The following is a 17872-nucleotide window of genomic DNA, read 5'->3' on the forward strand; positions in this document are numbered from 1 at the left end:
AAGAAAAAAAAGTAAGCATTTCAGATGTGCAAATAGAGATGTGAAACCTGTAGCAGAAAGAATCATTCTAGTAAAGTACTAGCACAGCTAGTATTATTCCCTGTAGAAGTTAGGGAGGGAAGCTTTGCCCGTAATTTATCTTTTATTATGATGCATTTCAAACATAGTGCAATATAAAAAATTCTTCCTTTGAGATTAAAGGCAAAAAATGTTAGGAAAAGACAAGTTACAGTTAACTGGACATGACTGGAATATAAAAATCTTGTGTCCTTCATCTGATGATGAGGGGGGTGGGTGGGGGAAGGAGAAAAGGAAAAAAGGGTAATGCTGCAAGGTTTGGAGTCCCTTTCCACATCTTTTTTTTTTTTTTTTTTTTCTTCCCCTCCAACTCCCTAAAAGGACTTCCTTTGTCTTTCAGCATTCAGAGCAGAATAGTCTTTATCTTTTATTTATATATATATATATATATTTTTAAGATGGCCTCATCAGGGTAAAGGAAAATTAGAAGATGCTCAAAATAGCCTCTATTCAGAACTCTAAATTGAAATATTTAACTACCGTACTTAAGGCAAAACAAACTACAAAAGCACTCAGTTATAGCTAAAATAAACCACTGAGATACCAGCCAAGTAAATAATACACAATTATTTACAGAATACAATATCCCAATCTGATCAATTGTATCGTTATGGGAAAGAGAGAAAAATTTTACTCAACTTTGACCTTTGTCCTGCACAGACCACTTGCTACCTCATTCGAAGGCAGACATGGCAGTGTGCGCTATTGGGTGAAAGCTGAATTGCATAGGCCTTGGCTTCTACCAGTAAAATTAAAGAAGGAATTTACAGTCTTTGAACATATAGATATCAACACTCCTTCGTTACTGGTAAGAACTAACAGAATTACTCATTCTTTTTCTGGCATAAAAATAACAAAGTATAATAACTGAAACAACATCAACATGTAATTTTACCTCATATTTATTTGCTAGTTTAACTACAGCTCTTCTTTTATTATTATATCAGTTTAGCAACTCTTTAACTGCTGGCATTTTGAAAGCTAAGTTATCCGGTACTTGGAGTTGCTTGATTTTTACGATACATAAAAAGCATTTGATGATCTAAATTGATACTACTAAATTGTAGAATCTCATTAAGGAAGAAAATTTGGTGAACTGTTCCTCTTCAACTATAAATAAAGAATAATCTATGGAAGGAACAGCGCAACTCTTAATATTTTAGTGAGGAACTGTTAACTTAAAAATGCAAAGTAAAAAATTTACTGCAGTGCATAATTGATAATTTCCATATGGATAGTTTTCTACTGATGGGGAGAAATGATCACAATTCTGTATAAGTCTTTCCTGAAATTTCATTTTATTAAAGTAACTTTAATATCACAACTGCTTTCAATGAGGATTTGATTTCAGTCTGGCCTAAAAATCCTTTATTTTATCCCTTCCTCAAATTTTAATCTAGAGGGAAAAAAAAATTTAGAAGTCCATTGAAATAGGTTTCTTGTGTGTATGGGTGAAAAATCAGGCTTGCAAAGGGACCTTGCACAAACTCCATTAAAATCAAAGGTCTCCCATTTGACTTTAATGGGCTTTGGATCAAGCCCTAAATCCTGATGTGTAAAATAAGTCTTTTTAATATAGATGAAACAGGATCATTCAGAAACCGAAGAAATAGCAGAAGTCAAGATTACAGTAGTTTAGCTTAGTTATTTTGTTTCTGAAATACAGCTTAATGGAAAGCGTGAAGATGTTCTAATTTACTGTTAGTTAAATGAAAAGCTCTGCAACAGTATGTTGGGATGTGTAGGCTATGAAGCTTTTTGTTTTAAGCTATACAGTATTTCTTTTTAGTATTAAAAACTGTTTTAAGTATGGCTGTAGTATGGAGGATGGCAGAAAAAGCAATACTAATACAGCAATGGAATTGGGGCAAACGTATCTGTACAATGCTGTTTAAATTGCTTGAGACTTTTCCTATGAAAATAGCTTTGTTTATCAAAATATGTAATTATAAGTGCATTATGAAAATGATTATTTTCCTGTGTTGATCTAAATATCTGAAGAGATTCATGGAGCTCCTAATTTAATGGACAATATTTTTCTCTTCTTGCAGTCACCCCAAGCAGGCACAAAAGAAAAGACTCTCTGTTGTTGGCTTTGTACCTCAGGCCCAATATCCTTAAGTGCCAAAATTGAAAGAAAGGGCTATACCCCAGGTATGTAATAGAAGTAATTATAGGATATGTTTTTCCTTCCCTTTTAAAGCTAGAGTTTCTACTTACTGTTTTTATATAAATGAAACATTAAGGATATTTTTACCACCTCAGTCTGCATTTAGCAATCTTTACAGTATACTCTGTTAACTAAGACAGCACTACTTGTATCTCTAGATTGTTAAAGGACCTCATCTATTAAACTGGTATGTTTTGGGTTGGTTTTTTTGTGGTGTGTGTGGTGATGGTGTTTTGTGTTTTTGTTTCGGTTCAGGGTTTTTTTGTTTTTGTTTTGTTGTTTGTTTTGTTTTTTTTTTTTTCTCCTTTTAGAACAGCTTATGGGGATCTTGCTTCTATTAGTATCAGCGGATGTTTTTCCAGGTAGAGCAGTGATAGCGGCATCTGGTGCATTTTAACAGTATACAGAATGTGACAGTTTGCTTAAGCTGCCTTGTAAATGTAAAGAGAACTTGAAATTCTGGGGTTTTTTTTGTTTCAGGTGAATCAATTCAGATCTTTGCTGAGATTGAGAATTGCTCTTCCCGTATGGTGGTGCCAAAGGCAACCATTTACCAAACACAGGCATTCTATGCCAAAGGGAAAATGAAGGAAGTCAAACAGCTTGTTGCCAACCTCCGTGGGGAATCCTTGTCATCTGGCAAAACGGAAACCTGGAATGGCAAACAGTTGAAAATTCCACCTGTTTCCCCTTCAATCCTTGACTGTAGTATAATCCATGTGGAGTATTCATTGATGGTATGTTGGGTGGTCTGTTTCACTCTTGAGAATGAGTAGCTTCCAACATTCCATACAAATTCCTAGCACAGCGTTTTGTGATAATTAGTTATGAAAGAAATAAGTGTTCTGGTATTAGTGTCCTCACAGGAGATCTGGTAAGTAAATTTAGTTTTAAATCGTTGTTGTGGTTTAACCCCAGTCAGCAACTAAGCACCATGCAGCTGCTCACTTGCTTCCCCCCCACCCAGTGGGATGGGGGAGAGAATTGGGAAAGAAAAAAAACCACAAAACCTTGTGGGTTGAGATAAGAACAGTTTAATAGGACAGAAAGGAAGAAAATAATAATGATAATAATAACAATAATAAAATGACAACAGTAATAATAAAAGGATTGGAATATACAAAACAAGTGAATGCACAATGCAATTGCTCACCACTCGCTGACCGATGCGCAGTTAGTTCCCGAGCAGCGATCCCCCCCAGGCCAACTCCCCCTAGTTTATATACTAGGCATGATGTCACATGGTATGGAATACCCCTTTGGCCAGTTTGGGTCAGCTGCCCTGACTGTGTCCCCTCCCGACTTCTTGTGCCCCTCCAGCCTTCTTGCTGGCTGGGCATGAGAAGCTGAAAAATCCTTGACTTAGTCTAAACACTACTTAGCAACAACTGAAAACATCAGTGTTATCAACATTCTTCTCGTACTAAATCCAAAGCATAACACAATACCAGCTACTAGAAAGAAAATTAACTCTATCCCAGCCAAAACCAGGACAATCATGCAAGTTCTTAACAGTTGTGTATCAACTAAGCAAGCATTTTATGAGTAGACTGTGTTTCCATGTGAGGCCTCATGTTAAGACTCTTCTCTTAACTTGAAGAGTTCATGTCTCCATAGGGGCATGGGCCCTAAAAGAGACTATTAGAAACAAGCTCCTCATGGAAACTTCCATAGAAAGACAACTTAGACTAATACTTATGAAGTGCTGATAAAACCCCACATTTTAATCATACGCTTGTTTCATTTTTCTTCAGGTATATGTTGATATTCCAGGAGCCATGGATTTATTCCTTAACTTACCACTGGTCATTGGTACCATTCCTCTACATCCATTTGGTAGCAGAACATCAAGTGTGAGCAGCCAGGGTAGCATGAACATGAATTGGCTTGGTCTGACACTGCCTGAAAGACCAGAAGGTAACTTGACAATACAAATCCCAATCAATTTGCTAGTCTGTTTTGGTTTTTGTCTGCTTTATTCATTGCAGTCTTGCTAACAGAGTCAAATGACATCCTTTTGTAATAAAGCCCACAGGCTTTAATGCTTACTTATTTAAGCTAAACGACTAGTATTTCCTAACAGTGTCCTTCCTTTGTTTTTATTAAGCATTCCTGCTAATATGTCAAAAAGAACTCTTGAAGTCTTTCAAGGTGTTTAACTACTGCCCATAGTCTTATATACAATATTATTACAAGTAACAGACATAATAGAATCAAAGCTAACAAGATCATCACTGGGTCGAGCGTGTGATTATAGATTCCTATAGCTGTTGGTGACCACCCAAAGAGTTTCCCACCAGTGGTGTTCTCCATCCTTCTTCACTCTTTCCAAGACATGATGTATCTCTTCTGCATCATGGTGGACAGTGATTAGAACTCTGTCCATCATCCCTTGCATGTTTTAATACTCATTGTAATTTGCTATGCTGTAATAGTTTCTTTACTAGTGTTAGATTCGTTCCTATGGGAGTGGGCAACAAATCTTGGTATAATGTATAGTTAGACTGGAGCAACTGGTGGGATGTGACAGGAGCTGAATAATTAAAGTCACATCCCGTAATTTCAGTAAAGGTACAAATATTTGTATTTGAGCGATTACTTGTATCTACAGTAATGTCATCTATGAATAGAGATTCATGAAGGGTTCTCATACAAACACATCCCTTTCCAATATACACAAGTACAGTTTTGGGGTTTTCATTGGGATGTAATTCAAAATGGCAGACTTTTTGTTCAGTATCAAGACAAATGTCTTGGGCTTTGATGGTGTTGCTTTCACAGACAAATCCTCACTGGTCTCGTGCAACACAAGCACCAATATCAACAGTTTGCCACTTGTTCCCAATCTGTTGGGCCCATACTCTATTTTCTAATGGATAGAGTACAGTTCTATTGTGATTTAATCCTAACTCAATGATTGGGTATATGGTGTACACCGAAGCCTCATGTATTGTTAAGACAAAAGCAGTGGCCCTATTGTTGATGGGGTCATAAGTAAAATTGACTAAATACCACCAGGATTGGAATTATCTTTCAAATTTAGTTACATTGTCCCAAATTGCCTTTTGAATCTCTGTGGGTAAAATGCCTTCTTCGCCTTCTCTTATAATTGCTGCTACTGTAGACTGCGTCCACAGTTGAGCTTGGATACAGCTAAGGGCTAGTGAAACATTGCCTTGGATTGTTCCAAGTGCATTTACAATAATCTGGTGGTCTTTTTCATTAATTTTTTCCCACTGAGGTAGGATATCAGACACAAGCCATTGATTAGTCCCTAACGCCAACAGAGAGGATTGCAATGGGTGTTCTAATTTGCTTAAGTCACTTGTGGTTGCGCTCAGTTTGTTTACAAGTACTTCAGCGTTTATGTTATTTAAGACTCCCAATCCTGTCCCTATGATACCAGTTGCATCTTTTTGTTTGTCCGAGGGGGTAAAGGTTTGCTCGTGTAACCGTGCTAACCATCCTGCATAGGATGTACTTGGGAATAGTGAACAGGTTGGTTTGATTGTAGAAACATTAACTTGTATCAACAGTTCTACTTGTTTCAGTGACCATGAGGGATTAAATAACACTTCTTGTTGCCCTACGTGTTTGATAGCATATGGTCCAATTTCAGATATTTGTGGGATCAATGCTTTTCTTATTAGCGGAGTCGAGGTTGGATTCATTGCGGTAGTTAGAGGGACTGTAGTTGATATTGGGTCAATTCTTTCACAAGATAACATTAGTTTGTACATTGCCAACTTCATCATTAACCGCCACACAACACCTGAAATCAAGTGTTAAACAGCAACTGGTATCATTGGGACAACAAGATCTAATTTTTCTGACTACCTCTGTCACAGTTACATCATACGCCTTATCTGATTCACAACAAAAAATGAGAGTCCCTTCTTTAGGCTTTTCAAGAATTGAGAAACTGGGTCCTGCATACTCTATGTGGATTATTTTCTTTTCAAATGTATCGCTTTTCCACCACTCTGGAGTATCCATCCTTTTTAATTTCATACTTAGCCATGCTGTAGTAGTCACCAGAATTGACAGTATCAGGAGTAGTGAAATATCCCACTTCATTCTTTGCTGATTTTCAGGAATCTGTCAGCTGGTTGGCTATTCACCGCTCATTTGACGTGAGAATGGCGTATCCAATTTTCTTTTCTCTGCTGGTGTTAGTCCTATGGATTCTTGCAGTGTGTTTTGAACATCCCATAGGACTAAGTTTAATGCTTCTGGCCGTTTTAAACCAGTGTGTGCACATACTTTTGCTATCTTTTCTTTTCATGTTCTGTTCATCCTTTCTACCTGTCATGAAGACTGTGGGTGATAGGGGGTATGTAAATTTCTCTCTATTCCCAGTGATTTCTATAGTTGATTGATTATATTTGCTGTAAAATGAGCACCCCTGTCCGACTCAGTTGACTCCAGAACCCTGTATCTAGGTATAATGTCTTTCAATAAAGCTTTTATTACTCCCCCTGTGTCAGCTTTTCTTGTCGGGAAGGCTTCCACCCAGCCAGACAGTTGATCTGCTATTACAAGCAAATGTTTGTATCTGTTTTGCATGCATCCTTGGTTATAAGTCATTGCAACCCATAATAGCAGTTTCTGGGGTCTCTCACCAGCCTTAGTAGCCAAGGCTTTGTGAAAAGATAATATTCTTTTCTATTGCAAGTCTCTTATGGCCAAAGAAAGAATTATATATTTCTTTCCTTCTGTTTTCACATATCTAATATCCTGGGTTTTTTTTAAATACAAATCCCAGACCTGGAGACTTCTCGAGTCCAGAGGACTGCAATGTTCTGTCATTCCTACCTGTACAAAAATAAATTATGTTTGGTATGCTTTAAACTTTAAGGGGATAATTAAGCCACAAAAACCAGTGGTCAGTCTGTTTTTGAACATAAGCTTAATATTAGAATAAAATGAAATAGTCTAGTCTCCCTTTTTCTGTTTAACAATTTTTTAAGAAGTCACCTGCCTGCTGGTGAATCTTACAGTGATTAAAGTTTAATATTTGTCATGTTATATATTTTGACATGCTTAAGAACTTGTTGTTTGAACTGCATGTACCTTCTCCCTTCAGCACCTCCCAGCTATGCAGAAGTGGTCACAGAGGAAAACAGACAGTCCAGCCTTGCACCTATAGCTGCTTTTGATGATTTTGAGAGAGCCCTTCAAGGACCATTATTTGCATACATCCAGGAGTTCCGTTTTCTGCCTCCGCCCCTATATTCAGAAGTAGGTATATCTGTCAGAACATGATGATTCATGTATTGTTTGTGTCTGATTTTTTTTTTTTTTTTTTTTTTTTTGGAATAAGTTTAGGAAGCTGTTTCTCCTTCCTAAAATTAGGAGAAACCATTAAAATGATGAACATGGAAAAAGTTGGTTTTGGGGAGGATTTTTGTTTGTTTGTAAGATGCAAATGAATTGCATCAAGAGTTTTCCATGCCTGTTTTACAGCATGGGTTACCCTTTTTTTATTTTTTTTAGGTTTATTTTTAACATGAACTCTGCAACCTTAAATTTAAAAGGTGCTCTGTGAGGTGCCTTGGCTTCTCTATCATGCTATTTCCTGCAGCTGCAGACCTGGAAGGTAATTTTCCTTGGCAGCACTCTTCCCTAGTCTAATACTTTCTTGAAATTTTCAAAGTGGTGTTTACCATTTTAGCAACATTTTTTTTTTTTTTTTTTTAATTTGTGTATTAAAAATAAAAAAATAAGGTTTCAACTCTTTCACCTCTACTGCTTCCTAACATTTTATAGCAACCACTAAACTGTTTTACCTGCATGTGTGTTTAAGTTCTGTGGATGTAGGGCTTTCAGAAGCTTCATGTAGAAGTGACATACTGGTATTCATTTCTGACTTAAGTTTTCTGAAGTATACAGTTCTTCAACGCTTTTGGCTTTTACAGATCTAAAAATGTATGAATGAGATGCAAATTTCAAAGCTTTTTGTGTTTGTTTTTCAAGAAAAAGAAGTGATATAGGACAAAAGAGAAAAACGTGTTCTCTGGCCAAATTTTGCCTGAATTCACCAGCTTTAGGAAAATAGCATTATGTAGCATGATCCCCCCCCCCCAACCTTGAAACACTACTGTGCTAACGAGCGGGCAGAGGGGTGTTTTTTATGTGCTAGACACTTTCCTAAGAACTCTGCTATAGTTTAACTCTAGAGCACAACTCCTGAGTCCTTTTCTTTTTAGGTACTTTAAGATTTAGAAAGAAGCTTTTTTTTTTTTTTTTTTTTTTTTTTTAAAAAAAACACAAAAAAAGGCTATATGAAGTTAACTGATGCAACATTATCAAAGAGATGCACTGTACACTTAAACTATTTTTACCATCCAGTTTTTGAGACCTAAGTTAGCAGGCTGTACCCCTCCTTTCTCCTATAGCAAGGAAGAGGAGGTAAGGTTTAGAACACATGACCTTTTTGAAACATCCCATAGGATATTTGAGGATTAACTACTTTTAATTAAGAAGTAGAATGATTTTTTTTTATTGATAACTTTCTGCCTTTTCAAGCAAAACTTCTCTGCTTCTCTCAAATCAAATATTTCTTAAATTATGTTTCCAGTGATATGTCAACTTTTGTGTATATCAGATAATTCAAAAGACTTCTGTGCTAGTAAAGCAGAAATTTTTTAAGTTTTATATTGGTTGTTCATGCTTATCTTTAAACTACAGGTTGATAGTAATTTAAAGTCTTCCACTGTATCTAATATTAATATTTCTATTAATTTTTATCCAAAGTTTTGTCTGACTGGAAGTTTTTCAATTACTTCAATAACCTTTGGACTGGGAGTGCCATATATCATTATAGTTGTCTAACTTGTGAATTTTCATTTTTATTTCTAGCAGTTGATTCTAAAACACACTGGGTTGTTTGGGGGGTTTTTTTGTTTGTTTTGGGTTTTTTTTTTTGGTGGTGTTGTTGTTTTGGGGGGGTTTGTTTTGGGGGTTTTTTTATGTTTGTTTTGGGGGTTTTTTGTTTGTTTGTTTGTTTTCTTTTGGTTAGATTGATCCAAACCCAGATCAGCCCACAGATGAGAGACCATCTTGCCCCTCTTGTTGAAGGAATCCATAAAAAGCTGACTTGACTTGGGTTTTGAATCACACCTGCTGTGTTGAAGATCAAGGTGTCATAGTGGAGACTTGCTTTTAAAGGAAATCGTATTGCTGTGCTTGTATAGTGAATAAATGAAAACAACCTGTGATCATACTTTGACACCTGCAGCACATCATAGGACTGTTCCACATGCTTGAAAACCTGAGGCCCCCTCCCTTAAATAGTGGCACATACTAGGAGCGACCTTACTAGTGTACAGTTGTGTTTCAAAACACTCAAACCACGTTGTAAGAGAGAAATGGCTGCTTCTTATGATTTGAAAATTTGCACATGCTTATTGCTTATGTTATGCAGTTCAGTGTCACTACAGCTTTTTCTCATTTATGATGGACTGTTGTTACCCCCCCCAATTGTTTGTGATCTGCACAACAAGGAACAAAAGAAAGCTTTGACAAAAAAAAAAAAAGGCGATGAAGACTGACAAATGCACTGACTTTTTTTAAATTTCATGTAGCCTGGACTTTACCTGCATATGCACATGCTCAGAATTGTCCTAGTAGGCTGATCATATATCATCTCTTCAGCTTGGATCCTATTGTGGATTTATTTACAAACATCACATGCCTTTAAGCCAATCCTTCTTGCTGTATGTTTTGCAGCTAACTGTAGGAGACAAGCAACAGATATGTGGGGGTGGGGGCAGAGATAACAGAAGGAAACCAGTAAGAGGCTTTATCAAGATTGTATACCTTCTTGATTTCTTTTAATAATTTGTTGCCTTTCTGCTATTATTGCAAAGCAACATTTTTGTTACAGACTGCTTAAAGATCACTTAATCTCAGGTGAACTCATCGCTTGCCAAACTGTTAGAATGCTATTTGTTTTGTTATATTGCACTGTTGAGTTATTTCTTTTTGTTTTGTGTTCGTGATTTGGTTTTGTTCTTTGAGGGGGATTCTGAATGGGGACATGCACAAAACTTACTAAGTGAAAGCAGCACCAGCAGCCACCAGTAAAGTGTGAAAAGAACTTTAAAAGGGGATAGTCGTATACCGTCCAGGGTTCATAGGCAGAGAGATATCTCAACTAGTAAGGATGGGAAGGAGAAGGTTTGTTTGTTGGTTCGTGTTTGTGTTTTTAAAATAATATGTAGTTACCTAATCACCAAAAATTATACTTTCTACTGGAGACTCATTTTACATATATTTCAGACTGCAAGAAAAGTTTGAACTATGACAACAGCTCAGTTTGTGCACTTTGTATTATCTTCAGGGTTTAAGATACTGTATCATAGAATTATAGAATACCAGGTTGGAAGGGACCTCAAGGATCATCTGGTCCAACCTTTCTTGGCAAAAGCATGGTCTAGACAAGATGGCCCAGCACCTTGTCCAGCCAAATCTTAAGTGTGCCCAATGTTGGGGAATCCACCGCTTCCCTGGGGAGATTATTCCAATGGCTGATTGTTCTCATTGTGAAAAATTTTCCTCTTGTGTCCAGTTGGAATTTCCCTAGGAGGAACTTGTACTCATTACCCCTTGTCTTTTCCATGTGACCCCTTGTAAAAAGGGAGTCTCCATCTTCTTTGTAGCCACCCTTTAAATACTGGAACATGGTGATAACGTCTCCCCTAAGCCTTCTTTTCTCAAGGCTGAACAAACCCAGTTCTCTCAGCCTTCACTCATATGGCAGGCTTCCCAGGCCTTTGATCATCTTCGCGGCCCTTCTCTGGACCCTTTCCAGCCTGTCCACATCTTTTTTGCATAGCAGGGACCAAAACTGAACACGGTATTCCAGGTGTGGCCTGACAAGTGCTGAGTAGAGTGGGATAATGACTTTATCTCTGCTGGTGATGCCCTTGTTGATGCAACCCAGCATCCTGTTGGCTTTCTTTGCCACAGCAGCACGCTGTTCGCTCATATTGAGCTTGTTGTCCATCAGGACCCCCAGGTCCCTTTCCACAGAGCTGCTCCCCAGCCAGGTAGATCCCAGCCTGTGCTGCACTCCTGGATTATGTTTTCCCAGGTGCAAGACCTTACACTTGTCCTTGTTGAACTTCATAAGGTTCTTGTTAACCCACTCTTCCAGCCTATCCAGGTCTTCCTGCAGGGTGGCTCTCCTTTCTGAAGTGTTCACTTCCCTACTCAGTTTGGTATCATCGGCAAACTTCATCAGGGTACGCTTGATCCCATCATCCAGATCACTTATGAAGGTATTAAACAGCGTTGGGCCCAATATTGATCCCTGGGGGACCCCACTTGTGCCAGGTTGCCAGCTTGAAAGCTTGAAAGGGAGCTATTTACCACCACCCTCTGGGTGCAGCCTGTCAGCCAGTTCCCCACTCACCACATGGACCACTTGTCTAGACCGTAATGCATCAGTTTTTCTAGGAAGAGGCTGTGGGAAACCATATCAAAAGTGTTGGAGAAATCCAGGTAGACAATGTCCACCGCTCGCCCCACATCAACTGAGCAGGTTACTTTGTTGTAGGTGGCGATCAAGTTTGTCAAGCACAATTTGCCCTTGGTGAATCTGTGCTGGCTTTTCCCAATCACGTGCTTCATTTGACTTGTGATAGTCCCCAGGAGGATTTGTTCCATAACTTTCCCAGGGACTGAAGTAAGACTGATGGGCCTATAATTTCCTGGATCCTCCTTTAAGCCCTTCTTGTAGATGGGGGTGACATTAGCCTTCCAGTCTTCTGGGATGTCCCTGATCTCCATGACTTCTCAAAGATTATGGAGAGCGGCCTCGCAACAACGTCAGCCAGCTCTCTTAACACCCTCGGGTGGATATTGTCAGGGCCCATCGATTTGTAGGGGTCAAGCTCCTGTAATAGTTCACATACCAACTCTTCCTTCACTGATGGTGGGTCTGTGTTTGCATCAACGTGAATTTTTGTTCCCAAGGCCTAGGGCCCAACAGTGCTGGTAAAGACAGAGGGGAAAAAAGTGTTGAGAACCTCTGCCTTTTCAGCATTGTTGGCGACTAATTCACCTCTCCTGTTTAACAACGGGACAACATTTTCCTTCTGTTTCTGCTTGTTGTTTATGTACCTGAAGAACCCTTTCTTGTAGTTTTTGACATCTCTGGCCAATTTCAACTTGAGCTGAGCTTTTGCTTTTCTAACTGCATCTCTGCACACCCTGGCAATGCCCTTGTATTTGTCTGCTTTTCCATCTCTGGTACGCTTCTCTTTTGGTTTTGAGTAGACTCAGAAGCTCACAGTTAAGCCAAGGGTGTCTCTTGCTCCGCCTACTTCTCTTACCTTTAAAGGGGATGAACTGCTTTTGTGCTTCCAGGAGAGGGGGGTTTTGTGCTCAGAAGAGAGGGGGAGAGAGAAAGCTGGTGTTTCTGCATTGTGCTCATTCTTACAAAGTTCTGCCTTATTTTTAAGGCTTCATAAATATGACAAAATAGGCTTTTCATAAGTGGCCTTTATGAGAACATGAAAGATATTTCATGTTTCAAAAATGATGACAGGGTGATTACAATGAGAGTCATGTTTTAAGTGATTCAGTTCAAAGGTTTGGGCTTTGATAAGCAAGAATTGGAAATTGGGTGATGTCTTATGATGGCCAATTTTGTGAATGTCCCTTCCTTCTACCCTCTCCAACCAGACAAAATTTTAAAAGTTGGTAAGATTTTTGAAATAAAAGGGCATTTGGTAATTTTTACTGTTTTTCTTTTTTTTGTTGTTTTAACAGACTAGGGAACAATTGCTGATATACATAGCATTAAAGTACTTATCCCAGTATAATGGAAAACTATGAAGCAGAATTGACCAATGTTGTAGTAATTGACATTGCATCACAGGCTGTGATCAGAGTGAAATATTCTAAAACCTTATCAAATAAAGACTTCCTATTTAAACTTTTTTGTTAGTTGTTCAGAGGCATTACAGGTTCATAGTTGTAGCCCAATATTTGATATAGAATCTTGTTCTGAATTTGGGGGAAAAAAAGTAAAATCCAAGCATTAGAGAAACAAAGTGCAATATTAAATGTTTGCTTTATAGATTATATTCTATGGCTGTTTGTGTGTATATGTATATAATTTTGTTTTGATTTGGTGCTGAATATGTCCTTATGGACTCTGTTTTAAGAAAACTATGTGGAAAAAAATTTAATTTTTCCTATTGTTCTTCCTTGTGGAAAATAAACTTTTTTTTTTAAATGCTTTAACTGTAAGCCATAAGATTGTTTGTGACTTAAACATTTAATATGTGTCTTTGTATAAAATAATAGCCATAAGGATCAAATTACTATAGAAATACATATGCTATGTATCAACTACATAGGGAAAAAACTATTTCTGGAGCTACACCACTGATTCGCACAAGAGCTATGTTTCAGCACCTTCAGTTCCTTTTTCTTGTTTATATCAATGATTTCTTGGGACTAGGTTCCAGATGGGAAGCTACAATGCAATCTCCTAAATTTAGAAAATACCAATAACTTGCAGGCTATGAATGTCTTTCCAGGACACTGTTTAAAAATTATTGTAACTAGTGATCTCTGTTCAAGTTGTCTAGTATTTTCCAGTACATATGGTGGGGGCAGGGATTGCACATTTTGGTAGGGGTGGGAGGAAATTGGAGAAGGGGAATTACTTTAAAAGCCAGATAACTCAGTGGTTTGCAGTTGGGATCTGAATGTTGGTTTGTTGAACTGGGGTCAATAAGGTGTGTCTTGCTGTTTCCTTGGAAGTCTAATGTTACCAGATGTTGAAAAACACTATCTGCTATTTGTGTTTTGGGCAGTAGAGCTTTGCAAGATATTAATACAGCTCTTCAACATTCCAGAAATAAAGCACTGCTATAGCATCTTGTTTCTGCATACTGCACACAGCTGAACCTCTGACAGAATGGACTGTTATCATTGTTTGGTATGAAAATGTCATTTGACCTAAGGCAAGGTTCACTAGGCTAGCAGCCAGGGACTCGGGAGTCCAATACATGGTGTTCCTGTCTGTTGGTGTTAAAGGTACTGAAGACCACTAAACTCTCATGGTACTGTTACAGTAGGTTTTATGGTGTATGCTACTAACATAGACAGCTCAAACATTTGATCTAACTCCTTGTATAATGCAAACAGTAGACTTCCTGAATGTGTGAATGCTTGTGTGAAATAAAGCATTTTGATTTAATTTTGAATTTGTAACTGCCAACTATGGAGAATCCAGAAAGATCTTTTAGTTTTTTTGCCCATTAATAACACTGTTAATCATTTGTGCCTGAGTTCTGGTTGAAACTAATAGGAAACATAAAAAATAAGGTTGTCTCTCATTATAATCATATACTCAGAACTCCTTTATAGCTGAGTGACAATGATTAGAATATTTTTTTTTCTAATAACAGCACAGCCCTTTTTAATAACTAAAGTTTCTAATGCTAGGTGGCAATGTTAGAATTAAAATTGTCATCAGTGTCATTTAAGGGACATACACTTCAAGCATTTTTGTGCAACATTTTCTTGAAATCACGATTTTAGACCAGAACCACTGCTTATGATTTTTTTACCTTTAGGTTTATTGTTAGCATTAATAAAAAATTGGAAAATGCCAAGTTTTATTCTTTAAGATTTGAGTTTTTCTTTTAAAAAAAGGAAAATGTTTCATATTTCTGAATATTAAAATACCTGTGCATGCATACAAATCTGTGCTACACCAGGCTATAAAACTAATGGTTCTTCTACATCAGCTGTCCATAAAAATATACAAAAGGGTGATTAATTATAAAACTCCACTATCTGAGAGATATTAGGCAATATTGCAAAATTGATAATTTTTTTTCAATTATCTAGCTAAAATAGCGCTGCTTAATCCCTTTTTAAATTGAAGCCTTTCATGTTTTAGAAAAATCAACCAGTAAATCGCCATAAACTACAACTACATTAGTTTTTCACAGCACAGCAACACTCACGAAAGTTCAGGTACAGAATCAAAGAACAGTCTTCAGAACAAATAGAGTAAGCTGGGTGTTTGTCCAGTAATGAACTTTCTACAGGAAAACTTCTTTGCTAATGTGAATGCTGCTGATTTGAACTGAATCCTGTGAATCGGACTATATGGCTATATGCAACTCTGCAAAGAGTCAAGCGTCCAACATAAATTTTCAGTAGGCTGGTGTTACAAGAGGATGGCTGCTCCTAGGAATATTGATTTGGCTGGAGAGTCCAGCCTGACTCAAAGAGTCCAGTTGCAGACTTCCCATGTTCCATGGATTTTGAGCAGAATCTTCAGAGATTCTCAGAACTTTAGGAGGTGCCAAGGACTTGTACTTGCATGATGGATAATTAGGATTTTATATTTTTTCTAACGAAAGCAACATACAAAGACATGTCATCAGGCATGTTTCACCTGCCCTCCAGGTGATATCCTTGAAATAGGGGAAAAAAGTAAACTATTTGTTCTCTAAGTAATCATTCACTCCTTATCAGCTACAGCCTGCTATTTTTAGAGCTGCATCTCCATATCTCCTGACCTAGTGGTAGCTTCAGAGTATGTTGCGGAGGGACATCACACACAGACCAATGTGATCAAGTGAAGTCCATTTACTACAACGTTTGATACAGTTATATACCTTATGCGCTTGTGCACGCGCCCTATACAATACTCTAATTGGTACAATACCCCGTTTCACGCGGCACTATCTTATTCTCTATTGGCTGAGCAAGCTTCTTCACGAGGTGTCCAGCAGTCACTTATCTCATTCTTCAGCATCCAGGAGTTGTTTGTCAGGCTCTTCTTATCTTCCTTTTTCCCAGCATACAAGGACACAGCGTCCTTGTCTGCTCCAGCGTTTTGTAAACTTATGCTTTGTTCCCACCTAACGGCTGGATTGCTCACATTCCTTTGCCCAGCCAAGAAATCCTCAACAAGAGTAGAGGCCAGATGATGCTGTGACATACAAGTTGAACAGTGTACCAGTTCATAACAGGGAAGATTCAGAATTTAGAAGGATGCTGTATTCTGAGTTGGTTTCAGGCACATTGCTATAAATGTTTGTCATATTTGGATGAAAGACAATAACTTACAACATTGAAGGTGAGAGCATGCATTTTTAAGGGTGTAGGAATATACAATCACAGAAAACCAAACAAACCTCAAACCCACATCCAGGAACTAATATTGAAGTGCAAAACCAGGTATTAAGCATTAAGTCTCTGTCTCTTCAGCAATAGAGTCTGATCCCCTTATACAAGAAAAACAAAAATTTAAGATAGTGAATCACCACGTATGACAGGACTGAGGTCTACCATGAAATCCCTGTATGGGCTCCCACTAAGGACAATGGAGGGAATTATGAAATGAAAGATGGTTCTTCTCTTGTTTCTCTTCATCAGGCTAGTCTAAAGTATGCCTTTGACTTGCCCACTCTTCAACAAATGTTGGGAATGGGGGAAATCAGAACCTGTTAGCTGTTCATTGATTTAATAAATGTTACGTCTAAAATGATTTTAAGAGTGGGGTGTCATTCAATCTTTCTCAAAAGAGATATGACACTTGCTTTCAACTGAATACAATGGGGAAACATAGGAGGATGGAAGATCACTACAAAACCTAATGTTTTTTTAGTTTTATCTGAAAATTCATGCAGTTATCTAAATATAAACAATGCCTTAGTTTCATCAAACTGCCTAGAATCCAAATTAAACTTCCCACTAGAGATGGTCATATTAATATTCAAGGCAAGTTTGTCATGCTTGTCCATCAGTTAAACAGAATATAATAAATTTTTCCATGGTTCATTTAGCTCTGTAGAAGATATAGACCATTTACTGGGTAATGATTTCTGATTAATAAATTAAATTTTTATTATTTACACCCTAGTTTTGGGGCCAATTCTAAATCAGTTGAAGTCTGTGGGGTTAACCAGTCCATTTTTACTGGTTAGCATTGCTAAGTTCAGAAAATAAATCACCATGACATATTAAAGTGTGCTGGGGAAGATTATGGATCAGATCATCTTGAGTGGTATGTACAGGTGATCCAGCCCAGTCAGCATGGGTTTATGAAAGGCAGGTCCTGTTTGACTAAGCTGATCTTCTATGACAAGGTGACCCGCTTAGTGGATGAGGGGAAGGCTGTGGATGTTGTCTGTCTAGACTTTAGTAAAGCCTTTGACACTGTTTCCCACAGCATTCTCCTGGAGAAACTGGCTGCTCATGGCTTGGATGGGCATACTCTTTGCTAGATAAAAAACTGGCTGGATGGCCAGGCCCAAAGAGTTGTGGTGAATGGAGTTAAATCCAGTTGGTGTCCGGTCACAAGTGGTGTTCCCCAGGGCTCAGTATGGGGGCCAGTTCTCTTTAATATCTTTATCTGTGATCTGGATGAGGGGATCGAGTGCACCCTCAGCAAGTTTGCAGATGACACCAAGTTGGGAGGGAGGGTTGATCTGCTCGAGGGTAGAAAGGCTCTACAGAGGGATCTGGACAGGCTGGATCGATGGGCCAAGGCCAATTGTATGAGGTTCAACAAGGCCAAGTGCCGGGTCCTGCACTTGGGTCACAACAACCCCATGCAATGCTACAGGCTTGGGGAAGAGT

At 38.1% G+C, this 17872-nt stretch overlaps 1 protein-coding gene across 4 annotated transcripts in view; it reads left to right on the plus strand.

Annotated features, from left to right (window-relative positions):
• The window catches only part of LOC138683478 (arrestin domain-containing protein 3-like), a 43274-nt gene that overhangs the window by 9172 nt on the left and 16230 nt on the right, over window positions 1-17872 (plus strand). The window contains exons 3-9 of one of the 4 annotated variants that reach the window (XR_011322998.1): window positions 739-886; window positions 2130-2232; window positions 2729-2985; window positions 4003-4165; window positions 7335-7489; window positions 7745-7847; window positions 9270-12995. Coding sequence is in view for 3 of the 4 variants with exons in the window: in XM_069775345.1 (XP_069631446.1) it covers window positions 739-886; window positions 2130-2232; window positions 2729-2985; window positions 4003-4165; window positions 7335-7489; window positions 9270-9326 (883 nt within the window). In the remaining variant the exon portion in view is untranslated. Of the gene's footprint in view, window positions 1-738; window positions 887-2129; window positions 2233-2728; window positions 2986-4002; window positions 4166-7334; window positions 7490-7744; window positions 8497-9269; window positions 12996-17872 lie in introns of those variants that run through there. The other 3 variants (XM_069775345.1, XM_069775347.1, XM_069775344.1) reach the window with 3 other exon arrangements.

This window comes from Haliaeetus albicilla, chromosome W, assembly GCF_947461875.1.
Source record: "Haliaeetus albicilla chromosome W, bHalAlb1.1, whole genome shotgun sequence".
Taxonomy (NCBI): domain Eukaryota; kingdom Metazoa; phylum Chordata; class Aves; order Accipitriformes; family Accipitridae; genus Haliaeetus; species Haliaeetus albicilla.